This window comes from Lithobates pipiens, unplaced genomic scaffold (genome assembly GCF_037356315.1).
Source record: "Lithobates pipiens isolate NorthernLeopardFrog02 unplaced genomic scaffold, aLitPip1_a1.2 Scaffold_23, whole genome shotgun sequence".
NCBI lineage: Eukaryota > Metazoa > Chordata > Amphibia > Anura > Ranidae > Lithobates > Lithobates pipiens.
In genome coordinates this window covers 22,037,285-22,064,180 of record NW_027507785.1, presented here as the reverse complement: position 1 = coordinate 22,064,180, position 26,896 = coordinate 22,037,285, and the positions used below count along the sequence as shown (strand labels likewise).

Genomic DNA, 26,896 nt, shown 5'->3' with positions numbered 1-26,896 from the left:
GAGTGAACACTTGATAAAAAAAATTTTAAGCTAAATAAAGTAATATTGCACAATGATGGCCATTTGTTTTGAATGAGAATCAATGAATACTAAATGATGGAGATATACGAAAAGATTATTGCTGCATCCACTGGGGAAAATTTTGGTACATTTATATAGAGAACCAAATGAACCAGGCTTTGGTGAGGCTTTTTTGGTTACTGCTTTCTGGTGAGTGACCACTTTTGAAGGTGGTGCTGAATCCCGAGCTTTGGATTGCTCAAACACACATTTATATTTGGATACTTGGGATTATTTTGTGAAGAAATATCACTGGAACTTTTGTGCAGTGAATGAGGTTTTTTTTTTTTTTTTTTTAATCACACAAATAATAATTTATTATAGTTTTATTTGTTGATATAATTGAGCACTAGATAAAAATATAAAGGTTGGGGTTGGCGCAGCTTCTTATTCCTACCGATATACCATACACCGCAATTAGTGGGGAAATTGTAGCTGCAGCTGACCTTGTATTTTTAATAATGTTTTTTTCGCCGGTGACACCTATTGTACAATTTATATATATAATTATCCACATCACTGTCTTGTTTATCCATAGATTATGTCTGAGAGGCGCAGTACACGCTCACTGGTGGATGGACTTTTCATGGACCATTCGAGAATGGTGGACATTCCTTTCCAAGGTGCCGCATTGCAGCCTCAGACCTCATTCACACTTCTGCATTAGAAAGCACATGTGTTTTTACATCTATCCAACTGGCATTTTAGTGTTTTTTTTCTTGCATTGCTTTTAAATATTCACATTTTCTTGGTGAAGTTCTGTGACAATGCTGTTCTCCTGTGTCTGCTTTAGAGGTCGGCCGATAATTGGCGTTTTTTAAAGTGGTTGTAAACCCTTACAAACCACTTTGACCTACAGGTAAGCCTAGATTAAGGCTTACCTAAAGGTCCAAGAAATATCTCCTAAACCTATACGGTTTAGGAGATATTTGCCCGAAGACGGGCACCGCTGTGTACGGCGCATGCGCCGTAGACAGCGGTGCACAGGCGCACTGGGCAGATATGCAATATGCCGCTCGTGTCACGTCCCATGCGCATGCGCGGGAGTGACGTCATCGCGGCTCCGGCGAATCACAGCGCCAGAGCAGCGAGACCCGGAAGTCACTCCGGGATACATGGCAGCGGTGAACATGAAGACGGAGGACCGCTTCGGGGGGCTTCGTTCTCAGGTAAGGTATTCATAATGAGCTAGTATGCTATGCATACTAGCTCATTATGCCTTTGCCTTGCAGGTTGCAATTTTTTTTTAGCTGCCTTTACTTCCTCTTTAATCGGCATCGGCCGATTGTGCTGTTAAAAAAGGCCGATGAATCATTGCGACTTGCAAATGACTTCAGTAATAGAAGTCAATGTAAGTTGCCTGAAGACATCAGTGAAGCGACTTTCCTCCTCTCTGGGCAGTTTGCCAAGAAAAGAGCAAAGAGATACAATGTTTCCACTTCTGAATGAATTCAACTCAGTGTGTAGAAGTTGTTTAACCATTTACAAAAATCTTTTCTGACACTTGATGCTTACAAATAAAAATCCTGTATTTTCTGCTAGAAAATCACTTGGAACCCGCAAAACTTATATATATATATTTTTTTAGCAGAGATCCTAGGGAATAAAATAGCGGTTGTTGCAATATTTTATGTCACACGGTATTTGCGCAGCGGTCTTTCAAACACAATTTTTTTGGGGAAACAAATGCACTGATTTAAAAAAATAAATAAAACGGTAAAGTTAGTCCATTTTTTTTTTCATCCAAAAGTTTTGATTACCTGTTTTTGTGTGTATATATATATATATATATATATATATATATATATATATATATATATATATATATATATATATATATATATATATATATATATATATATATATATATATATATATATATCTAAATCATACATACAAGTGAACTGATTGGTGTTTGTTTTGTTTAATAAATGTAAGACATTTTCTGTATCACTTAAGGCTGCTTTCACACTAGAGCGGGCAGGCGTTGACGGTAAAACGCTGCCAGTTTTAGCGGCGTTATTCGGCTGCTAGCAGGGCACTTATAATCCAGCTAGCGGCCGAGGAAGGGGTTAAATGTGCCCGCCAATCGCCGCTGCCAAATCGCATTGCAGGTGCTTCGGCAGCGGTGCCCATTCATTTCAATGGGCAGGAGTGGTGGAGGAGTGGTATATACCACTCCAAACATGCTGCTTGCAGGACTTTTTTTTTTTTAACGTCCTGCCAGCGCATCGCCTCAGTGTGAAGCACACAGACTGCAGGGGAGCCGTTTTGCAGGTACTTTACAGGCGCTATTTTTAGCCGAAAAGCGCCTGAAAAACACCCCAGTGTGAAAGGTGTCTGTTAGATTTTATGAGATGAAGGGAAAAAAAAAATAATCGGCCCAAAAAAACGGCATTAATATATCGGCCACGGCGATTTCTAAATATCGGCATCGGCCAGAGAAAAACCCATATCAGTCGACCTCTAGTCTGCTTTGTGCTAGCGCAGTGCCGCTTCCTTTGTTCGTGATGCTTTACTCCTTCTGTGTCTGCCCTGTGATGGCCCTGTACTCCTGTGTCTGCCCTGTGATGGCCCTGTACTCCTGTGTCTGCCCTGTGATGTCCCTGTACTCCTGTGTCTGCCCTGTGATGTCCCTGTACTCCTGTGTCTGCCCTGTGATGGCCCTGTACTCCTTCTGTGTCTGCCCTGTGATGGCCCTGTACTCCTTCTGTGTCTGCCCTGTGATGGCCCTGTACTCCTTCTGTGTCTGCCCTGTGATGGCCCTGTACTCCTTCTGTGTCTGCCCTGTGATGGCCCTGTACTCCTTCTGTGTCAGTTCTGTGATGGCCCTGTACTCCTTCTGTGTCAGTTCTGTGATGGCCCTGTACTCCTTCTGTGTCAGTTCTGTGATGGCCCTGTACTCCTTCTGTGTCAGTTCTGTGATGGCCCTGTACTCCTTCTGTGTCAGTTCTGTGATGGCCCTGTACTCCTTCTGTGTCAGTTCTGTGATGGCCCTGTACTCCTTCTGTGTCAGTTCTGTGATGGCCCTGTACTCCTTCTTCTGTGTCTGCCCTGTGATGGCCCTGTACTCCTTCTTCTGTGTCTGCCCTGTGATGGCCCTGTACTCCTTCTGTGTCAGTTCTGTGATGGCCCTGTACTCCTTCTTCTGTGTCTGCCCTGTGATGGCCCTGTACTCCTTCTTCTGTGTCAGTTCTGTGATGGCCCTGTACTCCTTCTGTGTCTGCCCTGTGATGGCCCTGTACTCCTTCTTCTGTGTCAGTTCTGTGATGCTGTTGTGATCCTGTCTGCTCTGTGATCATCTGTTCTTTCTCTGAGATGTTGCTCTACACCTGTTTCTGCTGCGTGATGACCCTATACTCCTACTGTGTCTGCTCTGTGATGCCGTTGTATCTCTCCTGTGTCTGCTCTGTGATAGCTCTATATCCCCCCTGTGTCTGCTCTGTGATGGCCCTGTGTCTGCTCTGTGATGCCACTGCATTCCCCCTGTACCTGTGTTGGCCCTTTACTCCCGTGTCTGCTCTGTAGCTCTCCCGTGTCTGCTCTGTAGCTCTCCCGTGTCTGCTCTGTAGCTCTCCCGTGTCTGCTCTGTAGCTCTCCCGTGTCTTCTGTACTTGTACTGTTTTCCTTCATGGATAATATGAGCAGGAAGGCCTCATTGTTAATCTTTCTGCAGGATGTTCTTGCCGTGTTCTTGACAAACATAATTATCTTAATTGTCAGTTCAATCCACATGCACCTATAGTTATCCTCTTCTGATCACCTTTTCCTTCTCTTTCAGTTGAATTTCCAGCCCCAAAGAATGAACAGGTTCAGGGCTTCCAGGTGTACTATCTGGGCAATGTTCACGTCACCAGGCCTGTAGGTAAGTGGCATGGCCCTGTTTGACCCTTCCTGGTTGCCATTGATTCTGTGATATGGCTCAGCAGTTTTTATACCAGTGATTCTCCCCCCTGACATAAACACACCATTGGTGACTGGTCTGATAACATGTAGAACGCTCCAGGCTGTGTATCTGTCTTTAATTCTCGGCAGGGCTACTCCCTCAAATACTGGTCTGATACCTGTAGTATGCTTCATGTGTTCAGCATGCATTTCCACACAGTGCACTGAGGTGTTCAAGAATCAACATTAACTAGTTCAGGTCCACCCTATAGCAGTTAGTTAAACTGCTATGTAAACAAGGCAGATTGCCATTCTGTCAGTAGGGAAGGCTGTGATCTTGTGTTCCTGGAAAACTGGCATGGATCCATGCCTTCCCCTAGTAAAAGCGCCTCCCACACAGTGCATAAACACTGGCTAGGCACACAGCTTTGATCACCACTGATGTTAACCCCTTCCCAGCCAATGTCAGTACAGTGACAGTGCATATTTTTAGCACTGATCACTGTATTAATGTCACTGGTTATCAAGTGTCAGTTTTCAAATTGTCTGCTGCAATATCGCAGTCCCACTAAGTCCCTCATCGCCACCATTATTCGTAACAAAAAAAAAGAAAATACATAAAAATATCCCATAGTTTGTAGATGCTATAACTTTTGTGCAAATCAATCAATATACAATTATTGGGATTTTTTTAACCAAAAATATGTAGCAGAATACATATTGGCCTAAATTTATGGAAAAAAAAAATGATTTACATTATTTCTATTGGATATGTTTTATAGCAGAAAGTAATTTGTATTTTATTTTTTTTTTTTCAAAATTGTAGGTTTTGAAAAAAAAAAAAAAATCTGAGGTGAGATCAAATACCACCAAAAGGAAGCTGTATTTGTGAGGACATACATTTTATTTGGGTACAGCGTCACACGACCGCACAGGAAGGTCCCATTCACACCTGAGCGTTTTGTAGCTTGAAGTCTGAAGCTACAAAATGCTGGAGGGGAAAAAAAAAACAATTATTCTCTATGGAGATGGTTCACATCTCCACTCCAAAACGCCTGAAGCTCAAACAAGTTTTGGAACTTTTCTTTTAGGCAGATGTGAGCTTTTCTGCTTTTTACATTGGTGACCTTTTGACCTGTAAAAAATCGCGCGACTTTCTGCCTGAAAACGCTACGCTCAGGTGTGAATGGGGCCTTAAAGTAACGCAGTGCCATATTGCAAAAAAAATGACCTGGTCATGAAGGGGGGTAAATCCTCTGGAGGTCAAGTGGTGCAGATCAATACTTACTACACCTCCTCTTCGCTTAGGAATTTGGCTAGGGGAAACTGAGGCTGAGCTGCCTGTTTTTACTGCCCATGTGAAAGGCAATAGATCATTCATCCTTTGACTCACAGGGAACGCTGAGGGAAAACAAAGTGGAATTATTGGCCCATAGAATTGAATTCTGTTTGTCCAGTTTTCTCATCCAGACACACGAGCAAGATCCTCGCCACTTCCTTTTTTTTTTTTTTTTAAGTTTATTTTTATTATTAACAAAGAAATGTTAGAAAATCAGCGAGACTATGCAATCCAAGCTCTATCTGATCTTTATTTCTCCTTTTGCCTTCCAGGAATGGATGTGATAAACAACAACCTGCAGACAGCGCTGAGCACAGATAGATCCAGCTGGGTCCCCGTCATTGTGAACGTGGCATCAGCAACTGTTACCGTCTTACATCAACAGGTGTGTGGACAGGAAAATGTCTGAGCGTGAGGACTAATGCTACAGCAAATTTGTGGCCCCAGAGCCTCATCTGGCTCTTTGGCTGTGGCCCTCAATTCCTCTACTGTCTGCATGCCTCTCTGAGCCTGTCAAGCTTCCTCAGTGAGGGAGTTGATTGGCTCAGAGGCACACGGCTAGATACACTATATTGTCAAAAGTATTGGGACACCTGTCTTTTTACACACACACACACACACACATGAAAGGGCATCCCAGTCTTAGTCCGTAAGGTTTAATATTGAGTTGGCCCAACCTTTGCAGCTGTAAGACATTCAACTCTTCTGGTAAGGCCGTCCACAAGGTTTAGGAGTGTGTCTATGGGAATGTTTGACCATTCTTCCATAAGGGGATTTTGTGAGGTCAGGCACTGATGTTGGATAAGAAGGCCTGGCTCAGAGTCTCTGCTTTAATTCATCCCAAAGGTGTTCTATCGGGTTAAGGTCAGGACTCTGTGAAGGCCAGTCAAGTTCCTCCACCCCAAACTCACTCATCCAAGTCTTTATGGACCTTGCTTTGTGCACTGGTCCAAATCATTTGGTGGAGGGGGGATTATGGTGTGGGGTTGTTTTTCAGGGGTTGGGCTTGACCCCTTAGTTCCAGTGAATGGAACCTTTTAAGGTGTCAGCATACCAAGACATTTTGGACAATTTCATGCTCCCAACTTTGTGGGAACAGTTTGGGGATGACCCCTTCCTGTTCCAACATGACTGCGCACCAGTGCACAAAGCAAGGTCTATAAAGACATGGATGAGCGAGTTTGTGGGGGGAGGAACTTGACTGCCCTGCACAGAGTCCTGGCCTCAACCCGATAGAACACCTTTGGGGATGCATTTGAACAGAGACTGCGAGCCAGGTCTTCTCATTCAACATCAGTGCCTGAACTCGCATTTGCACTACTGGAAGAATGGTTAAACATTCCCATAAATACACTCCTAAACCTTGTGGGCAGCCTTCCCAGAAGAGTTGAAGCTGTTATAGCTGTAAAGGGTGGGCCAACTCAATATTGAACCCTACGAACGAAGACCGATGTGCCATTAAAGTTCATGTGCATGTAAATGCAGGTGTACCAATACTTTTGACAATATAGGAGCTGATCGGTACAGCGGCAAAGGCTTGGTTCTGAAAACATGACCTGTCGATGGCCCCTGGAGACTAGTTTGATAAACCCTGGGCTAAGATGATGATCATGGTCCACCATCAAAGAAGCAAGGCTCTATCCCTAGTAGGGCATTTTGGGTCAGCTGTATCTGTCATTTCCCTAACCATCTCCTTTTTTTTGTCCTTCCAGAGCGAAGAAACGATCACCGAGTGCCGTGTTCGTTTCCTGTCTTTTATGGGTGTCGGACGTGACGTTCACACGTTCGCCTTCATCATGGCGGAGGCTTCTGGAATATTTGTGTGCCACATGTTCTGGTGTGAACCCAATGCAGCTCACCTGTCGGAGGCGGTACAGGCTGCCTGCATGGTAAGACTGAGGCTTATTTTATAATATTTCCTAAACATCCATATGGGCCTCATTTATAACCACTTGCCATCCGTCCTATAGCGGTTTTAGAGCAGTTTTAGTGCTACAGGGAGGCTCTCCTGTGCAGAATTATATATATATATATATATATATATATATATATATATATATATATATATATATATATATATATATATATATATATATATATATATATATATATATATATATATATATATATATATATGTGTGTGTGTATATGTATGTATGTGTATGTATGTGTGTATATATATATATATATATATATATATATATATAATAAATTTTATGTAGTTCTGCACTTCCGTCTGCCGGTGCTAGGCACTTGATGTCCTCCGGCACCTGCCAAATGTCGATAATACACACGTTTTGGTGGAGGAACAATGTTTTTTTATTTGTGTAGTTTTTTTTTTTTTTTTTTTTTAAACCTTCACTTAGTGCTACAAAACCAGCAACTGTAAATCAGTCTGTATTTGCAATAAAGCATGATTGTTATACTCACAGTGGAAGGGGTTAATCCTCTGGATTGTGTAAAAAGACTGTTTGACCCTGTCTTCCCTGATCCTCCCCTTCTGTTGACCCCAATCCATCTGCTGATAGAACAGAGCCTTGGGGGCATTCTGTACATGCTCAGTTTGGTGTGTATTTTTTTTGGGGGGGGGGGGGGAGGGTGCATGTGATCAACAGAGCTAATCACTGTCCAGACAAAATGTTAGGGGTCCTTCAGCTCAATAGGACAGTCAGAGGAGAATGAAAACTTCTCCTACAAGCTTTAATCAGACACTGATGGAAGTCACTGCTGATGAGAAAAGGAGGTATTTAGCAGTTTATATTTACTAAACTAAGTGCATTTCCATGTTCTGTGTACTTTAGGAGACCAGATATAGTAAATTCAGGCTTCTTGGTTTAGTAACACTTTAACCTGTTGCATGCATAAAACACATGTGCAGTGGCAAAAGGGTGAGCTTTAAAGCCTAAATGCTTCATTAGACGGCCGATGTGTCTGTGCTTAGAGTGCACGCCCAGCAAAGAGTCTGCACCAAGAGCTGTCTTAGACAGCTCAGTCTAATGATGAGTACCCCAGGGGACGGATTCCTAATCGTGTGATCACTGTGATAGCCAATTACAGTGGTCACATGATTGATGATCCTTGATTGATGAACTTTTTATAGGAGATGCTGGGGTGTGCAGGAAGAGGATAACTTCACGTTCTATAGCTTCCAATTATAGGGCTACGTTGTTAGGCTTCATGTACACTACGGCTCATGAATTTGAGTCTAGAAGCTGCTTTTTTTTATTTTTTATTTTTTTTTGCCAAAGCTCCTAAACTTAACTCCATAAAAGCCTATGTGTTGACTTCTGGTTCCGGCACCACATGAGGAGGAGGTAGGCAGAGCAAGCTCCCGCTGCACACCTTTCCAAACTGCATCCAAAGCCTGCTAATGCCTCGGGCACACCCCCTTCTATCTCCGCTACCAGGCAAGACCCTCGTGGATCGGTTTGGGGAGCGATCCCACAACCGATCTCTCTCCTCCATTATGCAGCCCTCAGCCGACAAAGAGACGGCCGTCGATGGCGCTATAGAGGCTATGCAGTCTCACACAGGCACAACAGCCAGCGATCCTACCTCTCCTGCAGGCATAGCCCAAGTGGATGTAGCCCTTTTTACACCCACTCTGGCTGCCACAGTGGATGCAGCAGGGCAGAGAGGTATGGAGCAGCTCCATATGGAACTCCAGAACCAGGCTCAATGCATCTATCATATAGAGGAGCAGATCTCCTCACTGGAGGATGATACTACAGCTAACGCTGCTGTCATTGCACGCCTTACACACTCTTAATAGAGAACTGTGGGAGGATTTAGAAAATCGATTGCGACAAAATAATCTGCAAGTTATTGGCTTGCCAGAATCATTCTGAAACGCACAGATCTCTGTGCCAAAACTATCCCTGAGCAACTTGACCTCCGTACACCATGTGTCATTGAGCGTGCTCACCGCATAGGCCAGCACACAGAACACAATGCTAAACCCAGACTAGTCATCGCCAGATACCTCAAGTACGCCATCTTACAGAAGTTCCATCGCACGCGAACCCTCTCTGTTGATGGCGTAGACCTGCTACTGTTCGCCGATTACTCTATTGAGGTGATGAAACAGCACAAAGCATTCCCATCAGTTTGCTCGACCTTCACCCTGGCCTGCCCGGCTATTCTCCACATCCAATCTCCTACAGGGAAACATCTCGCTTTTTCATCTCCAGCTGAAGTGGAGCACTACACCAATCATCCTTCAGACATGGACATGGAGCACAATAGTTCTGCTGCTGACTCTCCCGTTTAAGGCCTCCTGGGCTTCAGCTAAGAGCCAACCCAGTCCTGAAAAGCCCCCGTACAAGTGTAGTCTTTTTTTTTTTTTTTTGTAAATAATTTTTTATTGAGTTTTACAGTAATACAGAAGCAGGTATAACAGAAGTCAATCGCATAAGTTGAAAACAGTCATCAAGATGTCATCTAGATACAAGACATTTTAATTATATTCTTTACTTCTACAAAACGTTTGCTAATTAACTTGGAGCTGGGAGGTCTAACCCTCTACCCAGACGCCCCAATGGGGTCTAACTGCGACCAGGAGAGGAGTACCCCAGCCAACATTTGAACTTTTAAAACCGTTTTTATTGAGGTTTGGAATAGCCTAACAAGGACTAACATATCCTGAATGATTAGTAAACAATTGCGGATGCAGCCGCTATGATTCTTATTCTTATATTTTGCAATAACAATATCTATAGTATTGTAAATAAAATCCAGTCGTTTTCAGTATTTTCATCTTGTGTTGGCCGTTAAGCCTACTAAATATGGAATATTTATACGTATACTGTATTATCGTTCTCAGAAGTTCAGAAAGATAATTCTAGTGTTTGTTTGGGGTAAATTTGAGTGTTGGTTGAATGTATGTATGAAATTGCTGATGATAGCTATATCTATCTATCTATCTAATGTGTGTGTGTGTATGTATGTATATGTGTGTATGTATATGTATGTGTATATATATAAATTAGGCTTTGAGGAAATGAAAAGAGGGCAGTTAGGAAAGATAGCGTTTACGTTATGTAGTTGGTTGTGTAGGTTTCATTGAGTCACCACAGCTCTTGTCGGTGTATTACATAAGTCGTCTGCGATATTCGTTCGTTGTACAGAAATGTAACCAACATGACCACGTTTGGGTAAATTTGAAAGGGGTGTCTCTTGCTTGGTGGATTAAATCCTCAATTTCTATGGTTTTGTTGACCCGGCGGAACCAGTCTATCAGGGAGGGAGGTTTTGTGGGTTGCCATTTGGCGGGGATGCACATGTTTGCTGCCATAATGCAATGCATGGTAAGTGAGCGCAGGTATGTGCGTTTTTGTTGGGTTGAGTGGTGTAGTAAGAGTTGCGCCGCAGAGTATTCTATTGTGTAGGTGGTGATTTGTTAGGTAAGTTTGTGTACCTCTTTCCAGAAAGGTTGGAGCAGGACCACCATATATGTAATAATGAACCATTTTCTTTTCCACATCTCCAACATAGTGGAGCGCTTGTTGGGTAAATACTATGTAATTTGAGGGGTGTTCTGTACCACCTTGAGAGTAGTTTAAAGGCATTTTCTTGGGCATATACCTTTAACGAACCTTTGTGTGTAGTCGTGTAAATGTTTTCCCAGTCCACGTCTGTCAGGCAGATACCAAGATCTTTTTGCCAGTTGCTGGTGGTCCAGTCGTTCGAGGAATGTTGGAATGTTGGTTTGGGAATAGTAGATTGTATGTCAATGAAATAAGGTGTCTTTTTTTTCCTACACGTTTCTTTGAAGGGTGTTTGTCGTCTTGACCAATCTGCACTCTTAGCTTTTGGTGTCAAGGAAGTGTCTAATTTGTAAATATATCCAAAACGGGAAGTTATCAGTATTCAGTTTGGTCTTTAAGTTGATGTATGAAAGTGGGGAATTGTTTTCGAAGAAGTGTTTAGCTGTTACTGTGGTGCATGGCCATGATTCCGCTAGGAAGGCTGGTTGCATTCCTGGGGTAAAGGCAGGATTCATTCTGAGTGGGGTCATTGGTACAAGTGAATTGAAAGGTGGAGAGTGTTGGGGAAATTAATGGATGGGAGATGTATGCAGTCGGGATTTGTTTCGGATCCAGCCATGGAGTTTGGGCCACTGGGATAGAGGCTAAGGAATTTTCTAGATGGACCCAATCTTTGGTGGTGGAGAGGATATTCCAATCGTGATTCTGGATAAGTGACAGGCTTGGTAATATTTCTTGATGTCTGGTATGCCTAGGCCTCCCTTAAATTTGGGTTTGGTGAGTTTGTCGTAGTTCAATCTGGGTTTCAATGTACCCCAGATAAAATTTGTACATGTTCTGCGATATGTTGTGAAAAATGAGGCTGGGATTTTGATCGGCATTGTTTGTAATAAGTATAGAACTCTGGGTAGAATATTTATCTTCATTTATAGCAGTTCTGCCAAACCATGAAAAAAGACTCCCATAGGCCATTTTTTTTTTTTTTTTAATCTTTGGCAACATTTTGTAGTAAAGCCAGGTGGTTTGCATGATATAAATCTGCTAAGGAAGCAGTTAATTGTATGCCTAAGTCAGGGCTCGACAAAACCCGGGTGCCAGGTCGCATTGGCGACTAGAAATAGCGACCTCGCGCCTGGGGCAGCACAGCTGGGGGTATCCTGTCTCTGTGGACCCCCCCAGCGTGATGGCGTCGGGCCGTTCCGCCGGCGGCCGAAAATTTAGGCCGCGGCTTTGAGGCCTTCTGCGGTCCTATGATTCCTTATGGAATCTGGCGCCCTCTTGTGGTCGCTGTTGGTATGACAAACCAGCAATGCTAATTTCCTCTGCAAAGTTTCCTCTGCCTGTTTTATATTACCTGCATCTTCTTCCCTTTATTTAGAACCCCCTAAACATTATATATATTTTTTATTCTAACACCCTAGAGAATAAAATGGTGGTTGTTGCAATACTGTCTGTCACACCGTATTTGTGCAGCGGACTTACAAGCGCACTTTTGTTGGGAAAAATAATTTAGTTAATAAAAAAATAAGACAACAGTAAAGTTTGCCCAATTTATTTTTTATATTGTGAAAGATAATGTTACGCCGAGTAAATTGATACCCAACATGTCACGCTTCAAAATTGCACCCGCTCATGGAATGGCGACAAACTTTTACCCTTTAAAATCTCCATAGGCGACGTTTAAAAAAATTCTACAGGTTGCACGTTTTGAGTTACAGAGGAGGTCTGGGGCTAGAATTATTGTTCTCGCTCTACCGATCACGGCGATACCTCCTATGTGTGGTTCGAACACCGATTTTATATGCGAGCAGGACAGGGCGCGTTTAAAAATTATTATTTTTTCTGCTTATTTTAACTTTTTTTTTTCCCACTGTTCTTTTAAAAAAAATGTTGTGTCACTTTTATTCTTATTACAAGGAATGTAAAAATCCCTTGTAATAGAAAAAGCATGACAGGTCCTCTTAAATATGAGATCTGGGGTCAGAGAGACCTCGGATCTCATATTTACACTAAAATGCAATTGGAAAAAAAAAATTGTCATTTGAAAAAAATAAAAATAAAATGTCCCTCTAAGAGCTATGGGCAATGACTTGGAGACGGGGGGGGGGGGGGGGGGGGGGGCTCAGACGGCGCTATCTTCCCCTCACTCGTCTCCATGTCAGGCCAGGGACAGGTCCGGATCGCCGTCACGGACCTGGCTCCTAACTTTTTAAGCTGGCTCCTAGATTCCAAGCAAATTTGTCAACCCCTGGCCTAAGTATGTCAATTTGTCAGTGTTACAAGTGTAGTCATTTTACCAACCAAGCTAACCACTCAAATTCACAGAATTGTCCCGATACCATTTTGATTTCAGAGTCCTGTTGGGAGCTGGTAATTTCATCTTCTGCTCCCTCTACGCTTCCGGTTACGTACAATGTAACCACTAGCTTAGTTGCTGTTAGATATGCACTGGTTTAGCAGCACTTGGTTTATTAGCCACTTTATATGTCCCTTATATTGTCACCTGTTCTCTTGCTCACTCGGTGGGTTAAAACTCTAAATCCTGTTTGGTTGCTTGTGTACTGACTGCTCCTACCTGCTGTAAGCGGGCCTCTTTCCCTCATCCCCCCCCCCCCTCCCCCCTTGTGGGGGCTCTCCCTTGGTTTCCCCTCTCCCCCCGAGGCTTGATTTTTCACCCCTGAGAGAGGAACAAGCATTAGCTGGGAGCTCTGCGTGGGTAATGATCCCCATGTGGAAAAAAAGTGGCGTCAGTAATGTACACCAGGTGGTTTTTCCACTTGGCTCTGTTTTTGATTTATTATTTTTCTTCGTGTTTGCTTGAGTAATTTACCTGTTATGCCTCTCTACCCTCAGAGGATTTCCAATGTATTTATCCCCCTCATTTTGCTGGAAGAATGACTATCATAAGGTTCGATAACATTTTAACCACTTAAACCCGGACCATTTTGCTGGCCAACGCCCAGACCACTTTTTGCGATTTCCGTACTGTCGATTTAGCTGACAATTGATCACCCCTGCGGTTTTTATTTTTTGCGCTATAAAACAAAAAGCGCAACAATTTAAAAAAAAAACTTATATTTTTTACTTTTTGCTGAAATAAATATCCCCCAAAAATGTGTATATATATATATATATATATATATATATTTTTCTCTTATCCTCCGTTTAGGCTGATACTTATTCTTCTACATATTTTTGGTTAAAAAAAATCGCAATAAGCGTTTGATTGGTTTGCGCAAAAGTTATAGCGTTTACAAATTAGGGGATAGTTTTATGGCATTTTTATATATATATGTATATGTATGTATGTGTGTATATATATATATATATATATATATATATATATATATATATATATATAATGTGTGTGTGTGTATATATATATATATATATATATATATATATATATATACACACACACACACATATATACATACATACATACATACATACATACATACATACATACATACATACATACATACATATACACACACATATATATATTATATATATATATAGTGTGTATATGTATATATATATATATATATATATGTGTGTGTGTGTATATATATATATATATGTGTGTGTGTGTGTATATATATATATATGTATATATATAAATATAAATTTAATTTTTTACTAGTAATGGCGGTGATCAGCAATTTTTTTTATTTTTATTATTGTGACTGCAACATTGTGGCGGACACTTCAGACATTTTTGACACATTTTTGTGACCATTGTCATTCATACAGCAATCAGTGCTATATAAATGCACGGATTCCTGTGTAAATGACAGTGAAGGGATTAACCACTAGGTGTCAGTGTAGGTGTTAAGTGTGTCCTAGGGGTGTGTTGCTAACTGTGGGGGGGCGTGGCTGTGTGTTACACATCACTGATCTCTGCTCCAATCACAGGGAGCAGAGATCAGTGTCACTGTTTCTAGGCAGAACAGGGAGATGCTTGTTTACTTTAGCATCTCCCCATTGTTCCTCTCCGTGAGATGATCGCAGGTATCCCCACGGCGATCGAGTCCGCGGGACCCGCAACCCAACTCACGGAGGTCCCACACGCGATGGCACGGCTGCAAATTTAAAGGGACGTACCTGTACGCCTATTTGCCTGTCCGTGCCATTCTGCCAACATACATCGATGTGTGCCGGTCGGGAAGTGGTTAACATTTTTTTCAATCTTTTGTTCAACAGACATGGCTCAAAGTGATGGGGATCACCTAAAGATTATAACCTGGAATGTTAACGGACTTTGTTCCCTCAATAAGCATATGCAAATTCTTAGACATCTAAAACGTCTCCAGTTCAAGAGACCCATCTATCCGCTGATAATTTACCACATCTTTATAAATTATGGGTTGGGAATGTAGGCCGCAAAGCTGTGGTGGCTATTTTGCTTCATAAAAATCTGAGACACACTATTCGGGATATCCAAGCTGACTCGACTGGCCGCAAACTGACACTACATTTTATCATTGGCTTCTAGGGACATCGCTATCACCAACATCTATGCTCCCAACTCCCCTGATAATCTCTTCTTTCAGGACATGGTGTCTTGGATATTGAACGCTCCTGAGGCTCTCCTCCAAACAGGCGGAGAGCCTCAGGAGCGGACTATAACTTTGTCATGCGTCCATCAGAGGACTGAAGGATGTCGATCCCAGACACCACAGAATCCTGACTGTCCGACTGCAGACCTCTTCCTACTTGCCTGGGCCATTTCATCAATACATTTTGTAGACTTGGGGTGCCTAACTCCCCTGACTGACCGAGATTTTACTTTTTTTTTTTTCATGCGCCCCCCCCATAATTCTTTTTCACATAGATTATTTTTTTGCCTCCCAAGCTTTACTGTTAACGATCCGTGATGCAGAAATTGGCAATACAGTGATCTCAGATCACAGTCCAATTATTGTACACCTGACCAGTGTCAAACCGTCGTCGCCCTTGCCCACTTGGCGATTCCCCTCATATTTAGCAAAAATCTCAGATTTTTGTCACATACGCTATGATGCCTGGGCGGATTATGCCTGCACAAACGGAGCACACCTTACCGATCCAAACCTCTTTTGAGAGACGGGTAAGGCCTTCCTTGGAGGAAAGATTATCTCATGTACTGCGCAATTCAAAAGAACACTCCCGACAGCAATATTTGCATGCTAGTGAGATGTTACGATCAGCACATGCTACTTTAACGCGTAATCGCACCTTGGATAACATTAAAGCCTGGCAGCTCGCTAAACAGAACTTTGCTCTGTGGGCAGAGCAACAGGAAGCAGCCAAGACATCCTTCTCTACACTTTGTTTCTACAGATTCGGTAACAAGGCGGGGAAACTTTTGTCTCGACTGTGTACAGGTCCTCAATGGCGTAACTGTATTTCTGCTCTTAAGAATACTGCTGGCTCCCTTGTTACCTCCCCTGCAGAAATTGGTAAATTACTTACTTATTGTTATACATCCCTCTACTGTGAGTATCCGGCCGATTAGGAGCTGGCGGAGATTTTGTTATCCAGGGTGCGACTGTCCCAACTCCCCTCCGCACACTTGTAGGCCCTTAATGCTCCCATTTCAGTGGAAGACATCTCTTCCTAGCCTCATCAAAGGCCCCAGGCCCTGATGGATACACTGCCAAATTTTTACAAACTGACTAGTGATTTCATCCCTGACAGTTTGAAACATGTCTTTATCGCCATGTTGGAAGGGGGCACGTACCTCCCCACAGGAAATCGGGCACACATTAACCTAATATCCAAAAAAGGGAAAGACCCGTTACACCCAGGTTCGTATAGGCCAATCTCGTTGATTAAATGTAGACGTAAAGATTCTTTCTAAAATAGTTGCCTCACGTCTAGCTATCATACTCCCTTCCTTGCTTCACCCAGCTCAATTGGTCTTTGTTTCTGGGAGCTCAGCGACTTTGAACATTTGTAAAGTCTTGCTGGCACTGGAATTTGCCAAATTACATCTGGATCAGGACAATGCTATCTCTAGACCAGGCATGTCCAAAGTCTGGCCCGCGGGCCAATCGCGGCCCGGTTTTGAACAGCCCGCCTGGTTATCTAAACATATATATCTTTTGTGGCCCCCGACGATCTCCCAGTGCCGGGGCCACAAAAGATATATAGTCTCAGTCTGGCTGAGATGGGAGGAGATACGAGTGCCGTGCACACAGGAGTGTTTCCTGTTTACACGGCAGCCTCTGTAATAGGAAGTCCCGTCTCCGCCATGGGACGACTGTTCTGTCCATCAAAGGAGGCGGGACTTTCTCTTAAAGAGGCTGCGGTCTAAACAGAAGATTCTCCTGTTCTTTGGCGCTCGTCCTGCCCCCTCCATGTCCCCTCCAAGGCTGCACTGATGGCAATGGTGAGTACATTCCTGGCTAATAGTGAGTGAAATCCTGGCTAATGGTGGCTGCATTCCTGGCAATGGTGGGGGCTGCATTCCCAGCAATGGTGGGAGCGCGCAGATGGGCACTGACCCTTATTTTGCTTCAGTTTTTTTTTATTTAAAAAAAAAATTCCTGAAACTTCCCTCTTAAAGTGAAGGTGCGTGCTATTCGCCAATAAATACGGTATATCCAAATAACACGCCCAAGCTCATCTCTTCAACACACACAGCCACAAAGGCAAAAGAATTCTTGTTGGGCCGTGTATTCGTGTTCGAACGAACACACTTAAGCCCCGTACACACTATCAGATTGTCTGCTGAGTTTTTCCTTCAGATTTACCAAAACCATGTAGTAGAAGGGCCTGCCTGATTGCATACACATTGAAACTCCTAAGGTTTGACCTCATATTATATGGTTTTGGTAAATCTGAAGGAAAAACTAAGCAGACAATCTGATAGTGTGTACGGGGCTTTAGACTGAATTTTAATGGTTCAAAGAATGTCAGGCAAAATGGTCGGCCCTCGCGCATGTTCACTTCATCAAATCTGGCCCTCTTTGAAAAAAGTTTGGACACCCCTGCTCTAGACGCCAAAAAGGCTTTTGACAATATTCATTTTTCATTGTTATTTAAGGTAATGAGTGCATTTGGTTTTTCAGATTTGATTATACGTTTTTTACATCAAATGTATGCATCCCCAACAGCCCACCTCATTACTCCAGATTTTATCTCAGACGACATACCTCCAACTAAGGGAAAAAGACAGGGCTGTCCCCTCTCCCCTCTGCTCTTTGATATAGCGATTGAACCTCTATCTAGAATCCTTAACTCAACTGCTGATGTTAGTGGTGTCACTATTGGCAACCAAACTTTCTGTTCTGCTTTATTTGTGGATGATATTCTACTTTTCTCATCCAATCCTCTCTCAGATTTTAATACACTTTGTGACCTATTTGCGGCCTTTCGACTCAGCTCTGGCTTTAGAATGAATTTTGACAAAAGTGAGGTTCTAGCATTAAACCCTCGGTTATCCAATAAATGGCAGTTGTCTTCTCATTTACTTTAGCCACTCATTATATCACATACTTGTGCATGCACATAGGCCGAGAGCCATCATCCTTATACACTCTCAACTACACACCTTTAATAACAATTATAAATGAGTTGGAAGCTTTGGCAACCCTCCCCCTCTCGCACTTTGGGAGATGCTGCCTCTTTAAAATGGTGTAATTTGCATGATTATCCTCTCTTACTAAAACACCCAGATGTGCAAAAAATACACAAGGCTCTAACTGCCTTCTTATGGATAAACATAAAACCACATATAGCTCTCCAGAAACTTTGTCTCCCTAAGTCCGAAGGTGGTACAGGCTTGCCCAACTTACATTTTTATAATCTCTCATGTCTATTTAGACAAGGTCTAGATTGGCTGTTGGGTAAATCTCGATGTTCAAACTATATGCTTGAGGGAGCTTTGGTTACCCCGCACACCTTTCCAGCCATCCTCCACTCCACTCTTAAAGCTTTTCCCCTACATCTTCGATTGAATGTTCTCATCAGGGACACAGTGGTTGCTTGGAGGGAGGTGTGGAGGTTGCTAGGGCAACCCTCAAATATTTCCAGCCATCTTTACCATCCAGGGTAACCCCATGTTCCTCCTTACCACTTTCTACACAGCCCTCAACTTTTGGAACACACGTGGCCTCACTACTGTTACTCCTTTATATTGTGACAAACCGGGTGAATTTAACTCAGGTTCTCTCACAGGATTTCTCTTTGCCACCATCCCATGCTTTTCACCACCATCAATTGCTCAGCTATCTACAAACTTGTCATGGACCTCAAACAGATCCCCTTCAAAAATCCTACCTTGATGTAGTGCTCCAGAAAGACGATTACTTCCAGTCTCTACTCTTATTACTCATCAATCGGATAAATATCTCATCCCATTGCAGAAGTGGTCCTCAATCTTCAATGACACTGAACTGCTGGAAAGGATCCTGCAAAGCTATCGCCACATTCACAAACGCACTATATCAGAAGCGTGGTGGAAAACCCACTTTAAAATCATCCACAGAGCATGTTCTCCATTCTGCACCAACATCTCGGAACCTACCCAAGCTCAATGATCTTGGTGCTCTTTATCCCGCCCTACACTGCTGCACCGTTTGTGGGAATGCTCTGCAATATCTATGGTTTGGGAATCCGTGCTCACATATATCTTTAAGGTTAGCAAGATATGGCTAATGAAAGATCCACTCTCTTGTGTCTATTTGGATGTGATCCACCAGTCTCCCCCCTCCAGGATCACCCACTCCCACACAATGGTCTCATATGTATGTACTGGTGGCTCACAGAACGATCATGTGCCACTGGTTCAAACCATCTCCACCTTCCCTACAAGCTGTGAAGCTAGTAATACTGTCGCTTTTCCATATTGAGAGGCTGGACACCATAGTCTTAAATTTCCGCTCAACTACTCATTTTTTTTTGCCAGGTGTGGAAAATGTATGGAACGTACCTTCCCTACCGAAGAATTATAATCTATCATACATCCATTCCGATATACTGTACTTGTACTTGAAAGGAGATCTCACTAACACCTTGGGCAAACTCAAAATATCTGATCTGCCCAATCCTTTCATCCCATATGTCACTTTTGAGCCCCCCTCATTGTGCCACTGTTCTAGTATTATTCACTGGTCACAATCTCTTAGTCCCAGACGGGCAACCCTATTTATCAATATTTGAATTTTTGATTTTATACCACATATGACAGTCCTCACTCTAATACAGAGAAGGTTGCTTCCACTCCTGAGGGTTTCACAGCTTATGCTGCTATTGTGTCTTCCATGATATGTAATAATTCACTATAACATTGTTTACAGGTAAATACACCCCCTTTTCTCCCCTTCCCCTACTCCCTCCCCTCCCCCTTAAACCCCTTATCCCTCTAACCCCACCCCCTCCCTTTTATCCCCCCTTGCTTATCTTGTACATTGGAATGCTACCGTGTTTCAGCGTTTCTCGGCTCTATACTTTCCATTGTAGGCTGGTTTATACCATGTATTGTAATAATCCAATAAATATTTTACAACAAAAAATAAAAATAAAGCCTGTGTGTCAATACACATAGGCTTTTATTAGAGTTTAGGAGCTGCTAGGTGAGGTTCAGCCTTCCTCTCATGATCACGGAAGAGTCGCGTTCAGGATAGGAATGTTTTGATCACTGGCCATCAAAAACGCAATACTGTGATGTGATTTTTTATTTTTTTTTGTCTTGTTTTGCGTTTTCACACAGTAAAGGTAACTGATGGCCAAGTGTCCATGAACCGTGACTCGGACTGTAATATTAAAGCTGGACCTCCGGCCTCCACTTTTCTCTTGCATAGTAGTACCGGCCTCCTCTCCTGCACTGAAATGGCTTACTCCAATTTCCCTGCACATTGTGAGCTTCCCACAATGTGCATTAGAAGCTGCAGCAAGTCAAATAGAGCACGCCTCATTGCATGAATGGAGTGTACAGCACCATCAGGCTCTTTCCTCTCCAGCCAGACAGTCTCTGGTCCGTCCCTTTCATTGGAACTCCGTTCTTACATGTGGGTGTTAACTAGGGCGATGTGCATGCAATTACAGCTGTCTAGGAACACCCTTCAAGGTATTTTATTTGCATAACTCCTCCCAAGGTCCAGCCCACTGCTTGCTTTAGGACTGAAGTACTAAGGAGTACTGAGGCAGGGTGCTGCGATGTTTTTAAGAAGCTATGTACAGCAGGTAAGTTTGAAGATATCCAGCGCACACATTGGGGAGCTTACAGTTCAGTTTGCAAGATCATCTGTCAGGTGCCCAGGCTCAGTGTGCCCTTATACACCACAACACAACCAAGTAAAGGGATTGAGCCAGCAACTGTAGTCCATATAGTGATTTTAATGGTTGGTTACATGTAGTGAGAAGCAAAACAGCTGACGTGTTTCGGCAACAACCTCAGTCGCGCCCTGCCAGCCCCGCCCCCCCAACCATAAGTATTGCACAGAGACATATTGATGACATTGCCGGGTCTAAAATAAGATATGTAATTTATAATAGGTTTTATATAAAAAAAAAATTGTTGATGTGGAGGGGAGGGAGGAACCATGGAAGGCAAAATATTAAATTATTTAATTTCAGCTTTAAATGGTACATTTGTTAATCCAAATTCATAGAAATATTTATATGAAGAAAACCCAGTGTCCTCAGTAGAGGCGACTGCAATACTGAACGTTTTTTTTAGGTTGAAACTTTCTTTTTTTCTGTATTGTAATGTGATCTTATCATTCATGTCTCCCGCAGCTCCGCTATCAGAAGTGCTTGGACGCGCGGCCTCAGAGCTCCTCCTGCCTACCTACTCCTCCCGCTGACTCCGTGGCTCGTCGAGTGGGCACCTCTGTGCGCCGAGGGGTGCAGACACTACTTGGCTCCTTCAAAAACAAGCGTCCTGGTGGGCAGACGCCGTGACCTCCCCCCTCCCCACCACCTATAACCCTTGAGTTCACCATCCACGTCCCTTGTCCTGCGCGCTCTCTGCCTGTTAACGTCCTTATTAATTCCGCAGGCCCGAGGTGCAGCACATCCATAGGCGGTCTTATTTTCCACTGGAAGGGCAAGAAGACACTTCAGGAGTCGGGTTATCTCTAGTCATGGAACCCTCAGAGGCCTTATCCATAGCAATAAGGCACCAGGAAGCTGTTTGGGAGGGGGGGGGGGGTTGAACGGTGTCCTTGGCAGCCCCCCTCCCACTTTGCACAGCTGTATTTGTGCTGTGTAACTATTGTGTGTGTGTATGTGTGGCATAGCGTATTACTATTCTCTGTCTTATGTTGGCTAATTATTCCCGAAAAGTTTTAGAGGACATCAATATCATCTTAGGGGCTCTAGTTATTGACAGGGTGTCATTCATCACTTCTTCAGCGACATTGGCGCTCTCATGCTACACGTTCATAAGCGGTCTTCCTGGTACCGACTTTCCTGAGGGACTTCTGCTGCAGTTCTCGGGGTCTGGTCTCTCTTCTTACCTTCCTGGAATAATCGCTTTCCTTCAACTCACTATATTGTGTATAGTATGCAGGTCACGTGACACCAAAAGCTTAGTGATGTCTGCGATACATTTCCTCTGATCGTCTTATAGTGGCCTCACAGAATTGGCAATATCTTTAGGGGGTCTCCTAGACTGGCTTTAAAGGATCCCCTCTAAATTTATCCACTCACGCTCAATTATTTATTGCATCGTTACAACAGCCATTTTGATCAAATCCATAATCTGATCAATTGCAGTTTACGAATTTCTGCATTTTTCCAATTGAGTGGTAAGACGTGCTTGTATGATTTGCAAACACCCATAGTCATGTGATATTAAGGAGAAAAAAAACAATGGGTAACCCATGTGGCCAGCATTAGCATCCCTCCTCTATCCTCCCCCCCCCCCCCCCTGCCGCCAGTTGGTGTGACAAGTGTGTCGGTGCGTACGGCATGTCTCCTGCTGACTAAACACACCGGACCATATAGCTGCTATGCCATGTACTAATAACACTAAATGTATATTATAACCCCTATCATCTCAGTCCCTGTGGTGCCGCATCTCCGGCGTGTTCTGAGCGCTGTCCAACTATTAATCATATCTTCCTCTGCTAACTATAAATCCGGTGTACGTCAAGATCGATTTTATTTTTTATATATTGTGCCTGAAGTTGTACAGCTCGCGGTGAGACCGCCCAGCATCGAGCGCTCGCGGGTGGTGCAGGCGGCACAACCCATCAGTGAGCGATGAGATTTTATTTACAGTCTTATTTATTTGTCTGAATTTTCTGTGTATAATGTAGACTAACATCGTTATGGACTTTTGCTTGATTGTGTGCAGATCACTTGTGATCTCATGTAATATATTTGTCATGTGTGTCCCCCGATTTATTGTGTAAGAGAAACCTGTTACATGGAGTCTTATGTAGAAACAACTTTAGGGCCAGTGTCAAGGGGCTTTTGGTGGGACAATGCAGTCTGAGAAGGCTCTGAGATCATTCAGAATTCATTGCAGGGGCAGTTGCCTGAAATCGACCTGCTTTTGTCTTGCATTTGACCTTCTTCAACTGGTTTTGCTTTGCCATAGGTTTGCATGGAATGAAAAGCAGGTCTTAAAGAGGGATTTCACTGTAAAAAAAATATATATATATATATATATATTAATACTACAAATACTGCAGCTGCTGACTTTTAATAAATGGACACTCACCTGTCCCAAGATCCAGCGATGTCGGCAGCCGAGGCCGATCGATCTCTCGGCTGCTGCCGCCAACATTTTCTAGGTGAGGGAATCGGCAAGTGAAGCGTTGCGGCTTCACTTTCCGGTTCCCTCCTGCGCATGAGCGAGTCACGCAGCGCAATAGGAATGGTCCGCGCTGTCTCTGGGACCCGTGTGTGTCCCAGCAGACAGCGTGCCAGGACAGGAAGAGGCATAGACTCTGTGGGAGTCTATGCCCGGAAGTGGGGGCAAATACCTGTCTTAGACAGGTATCTGCACCCCCTTCCCCCCCTGAAAGGTGCCAAATGTGACACCGGAGGGGGGAGGGTTCCGATGAGCAGAAGTTCCACTTTAGGTTGGACCCCCGCTTTAAGTCAATAAAAGCCATTTGTGTAAACAAAGAAGGTGGTTGCACTCTAATGACATTTAACATAGACCAAACTTTATTGTTCTGGACAAGATCAAAAGAATTTGTCCAGGCCGTCCTTGCTTTTAGAGCAAGGGTAAGCAACCTTAGCAACTCCAGCTGTGGTAGAACTACAGAGCCCACCATGCCTTTTGTAGCTTTGGGTCATGTCTGGGGCTGTCAGTCTTGCAATGCCTCATGAGACTCTTAGTTCCACAGAAGATAGTGCCCAGGTTGCCTACCCCTTCTCTAGAGTGAGATTGATCTCGTCTGGAACAATAAAGCTTTGTCTATGCTGGAGTGTGGCTACAAGGGCAGGCTGAATGGAATTTGGCAGCACTCCCTATGTGTAGTAAACAGAGGTGGGCCGACTGAGCAACACCTTTTTCTCATTACTTAAAAGCCATTGGACCCTGGCCCTTAAAGTGACTCTATCACTGGAATAGTGAAAATGGCCATTACTGTATGGTAGAAGGTCCTGCTTCATACCATTGGCTTGTTAGAATTGCTTACCTAAATAGTACACTAGTTTATATAACATTACTCAGTAACAGATTTTCTTGAATTAGTACAGGTGTGTGTGCTGTATGTGATCCACCTGAACACGCTCCTGTACCACTCGTGTTGTATGAACCGGTAATACGTCATTGAATGTCAGGAGTGTTGTATAGTACCTGTTAACCTGTATTCACCTTAGGGTAGCACACATGTTGTATGTAAGTGAGGAGCCGCCGGTTGTGTGTCAGAGGTCTTGTATGTATGTATGTATGTGTGAGAAATCGTCCCAGAACACGCCTGGGGCCCGCAGGGAAATGTCTATATGTGCACTACTAGAGGTGTAAACACTGAATTTCCTCAGCACCTAGAAACTATTGTACCGAATTTACTTCAATAAAACTAACATGTCAAGAAGATGGTGTGCGTCTGATCTGTGACCACAAGAGAAATGTTACTGTACAGAGTTCATACATACAGAACAGGAGAAGTGATACTGTGCAGAGTCCATACACACAGAAGTAATACTGTGCAGAGTCCATACAGAACAGGAGAAGTGTTCTGTTCTGCATATATGTATTCTGCACAAGAACACTTCTCCTTGTGTAGACATGCAGAAGTGTTACTGTGCAGAGTCCATACATACAGATTCTAGAACATAACACTTCTCCTGTTCTGTATGGACTCTGCACAGTATTTCTTTTGTTCTGCATGTATAGACTGCACAAGAACACTTTTCCTGTTCTGCATTTATGGACGCTGCACAAGCAGTGTTAGGCTGCGTACACACGGGCGGACTGTTCGCCCAACCTTGTCCGCTGAACAGTGTTTGGGCGGACAGTCCGCCCGTGTGTGGGCTTTCAGCGGACAGTTTCAGCGGACAGTTGGACGGACAAAGTCTTTCGGAAATTCCGAAAAACTGTCCGCTGAAACTGTGTTTGAGCGAACAGTCCGCCCGTGTGTGGGCCTGTCCGCTGTACTTTCGAAATGAGCGGACTGTTCCCGCTCGGAAAGTCCGCCCATTTCGAGCGCGTGTACAGGTAGGCGGGGCCCGCGAAGGAGACGTCGCGGGCTCCGCCGCCTGGAATGGGCTTAAAGGGGAACCCCAACGCCGAAAAAAATCGGCGTGGGGGTTCCCCCAAAGTCCACACCAGACCCTTGTCCGAGCACGCTACCCGGCCGGCCAGGAAAGGGGGGCGAGCGAGCGCGCCCCCCCTCCTGAGCCGTACCAGGCCGCGTGCCCTCAACATGGGGGGGTGCCTTGGGGAAGGGGGGGCCGCGCGGCCCCCCCACCCCAAAGCACCTTGTCCCCATGTTGATGAGGACAAGGGCCTCTTCCCGACAACCCTGGCCGTTGGTTGTCGGGGTCTGCGGGCGGGGGGCTTATCGGAATCCGGGAGCCCCCTTTAAGAAGGGGGCCCCCGGATACCGGCCCCCCACCCTATGTGAATGAGTATGGGGTACAATGTACCCCTACCCATTCACCTGTGAAATAAAGTACAAAAAAAAAACACAACACAGGGGAAAAAATATTTTATTGCACAGCTCCGGGGGTCTTCCGTCTTCGGGGGTCTTCTCGCCGGACTCCTCCGCTATCTGTGTGTAGCTCTTTTACTAGCGGAGGAGTCCGGCTTTCTTCCTCCCCGCCGCCGGCCTCTTCTCCCGACTTCGGGGGTCTTGTCCCCCTCTTCGGTTCTTCTGCCGGGCCACCGCGCCTTCTTCTAGCTCTTTTACAGGCGGTGGCCCGGTCTTCTGTCGCCGCTGACTTCCGTTCGTGTTCTTCTTCTTGTTCTTCTTGTTCTTCTTGTTCTTCTTGTTCTTCTTGTTCTTCTTGTTCTTCTCCAGGAGATGTTGACACGTCGCTCCCTCCGGCCGGAATGCCAGAGCCTCGCTGTGCGGTCACTTATATAGTGACAATGGGGCGGGGTCACATGGTATATGTCACATGGGTTGGTCACATGGGTTGATGTCACATGGGGACTATGACATCGTAAGGGGGCGGGGTCACCATGTGACCAACCCATGTGACATATACCATGTGACCCCGCCCCATTGTCACTATATAAGTGACCGCACAGCGAGGCTCTGGCATTCCGGCCGGAGGGAGCGACGTGTCAACATCTCCTGGAGAAGAACAAGAAGAAGAACACGAACGGAAGTCGGCGGCGACAGCGGCGACAGAAGACCGGGCCACCGCCTGTAAAAGAGCTAGAAGAAGGCGCGGTGGCCCGGCAGAAGAACCGAAGAGGGGGACAAGACCCCCGAAGTCGGGAGAAGAGGCCGGCGGCGGGGAGGAAGAAAGCCGGACTCCTCCGCTAGTAAAAGAGCTACACACAGATAGCGGAGGAGTCCGGCGAGAAGACCCCCGAAGACGGAAGACCCCCGGAGCTGTGCAATAAAATATTTTTTCCCCTGTGTTGTGTTTTTTTTTTGTACTTTATTTCACAGGTGAATGGGTAGGGGTACATTGTACCCCATACTCATTCACATAGGGTGGGGGGCCGGTATCCGGGGGCCCCCTTCTTAAAGGGGGCTCCCGGATTCCGATAAGCCCC

The 26,896-nt window shown here is 44.3% G+C and overlaps 1 protein-coding gene across 2 annotated transcripts in view; it reads left to right on the top strand.

Annotated features, from left to right (window-relative positions):
* Positions 1–24,758, top strand: part of APBB1 (amyloid beta precursor protein binding family B member 1) — a 67,922-nt gene extending 43,164 nt beyond the window's left edge. For both annotated transcript variants that reach the window (XM_077451295.1, XM_077451296.1), the window contains 5 exons: positions 599–683; positions 3,842–3,925; positions 5,557–5,669; positions 6,997–7,173; positions 21,499–24,758. In XM_077451295.1, coding sequence (XP_077307421.1) covers positions 599–683; positions 3,842–3,925; positions 5,557–5,669; positions 6,997–7,173; positions 21,499–21,663 — 624 coding nt within the window. In that variant the 3' untranslated portion in view covers positions 21,664–24,758. The remainder of the gene's footprint in view (positions 1–598; positions 684–3,841; positions 3,926–5,556; positions 5,670–6,996; positions 7,174–21,498) is intronic.
* The last annotated feature ends 2,138 nt before the right edge of the window (positions 24,759–26,896 follow it).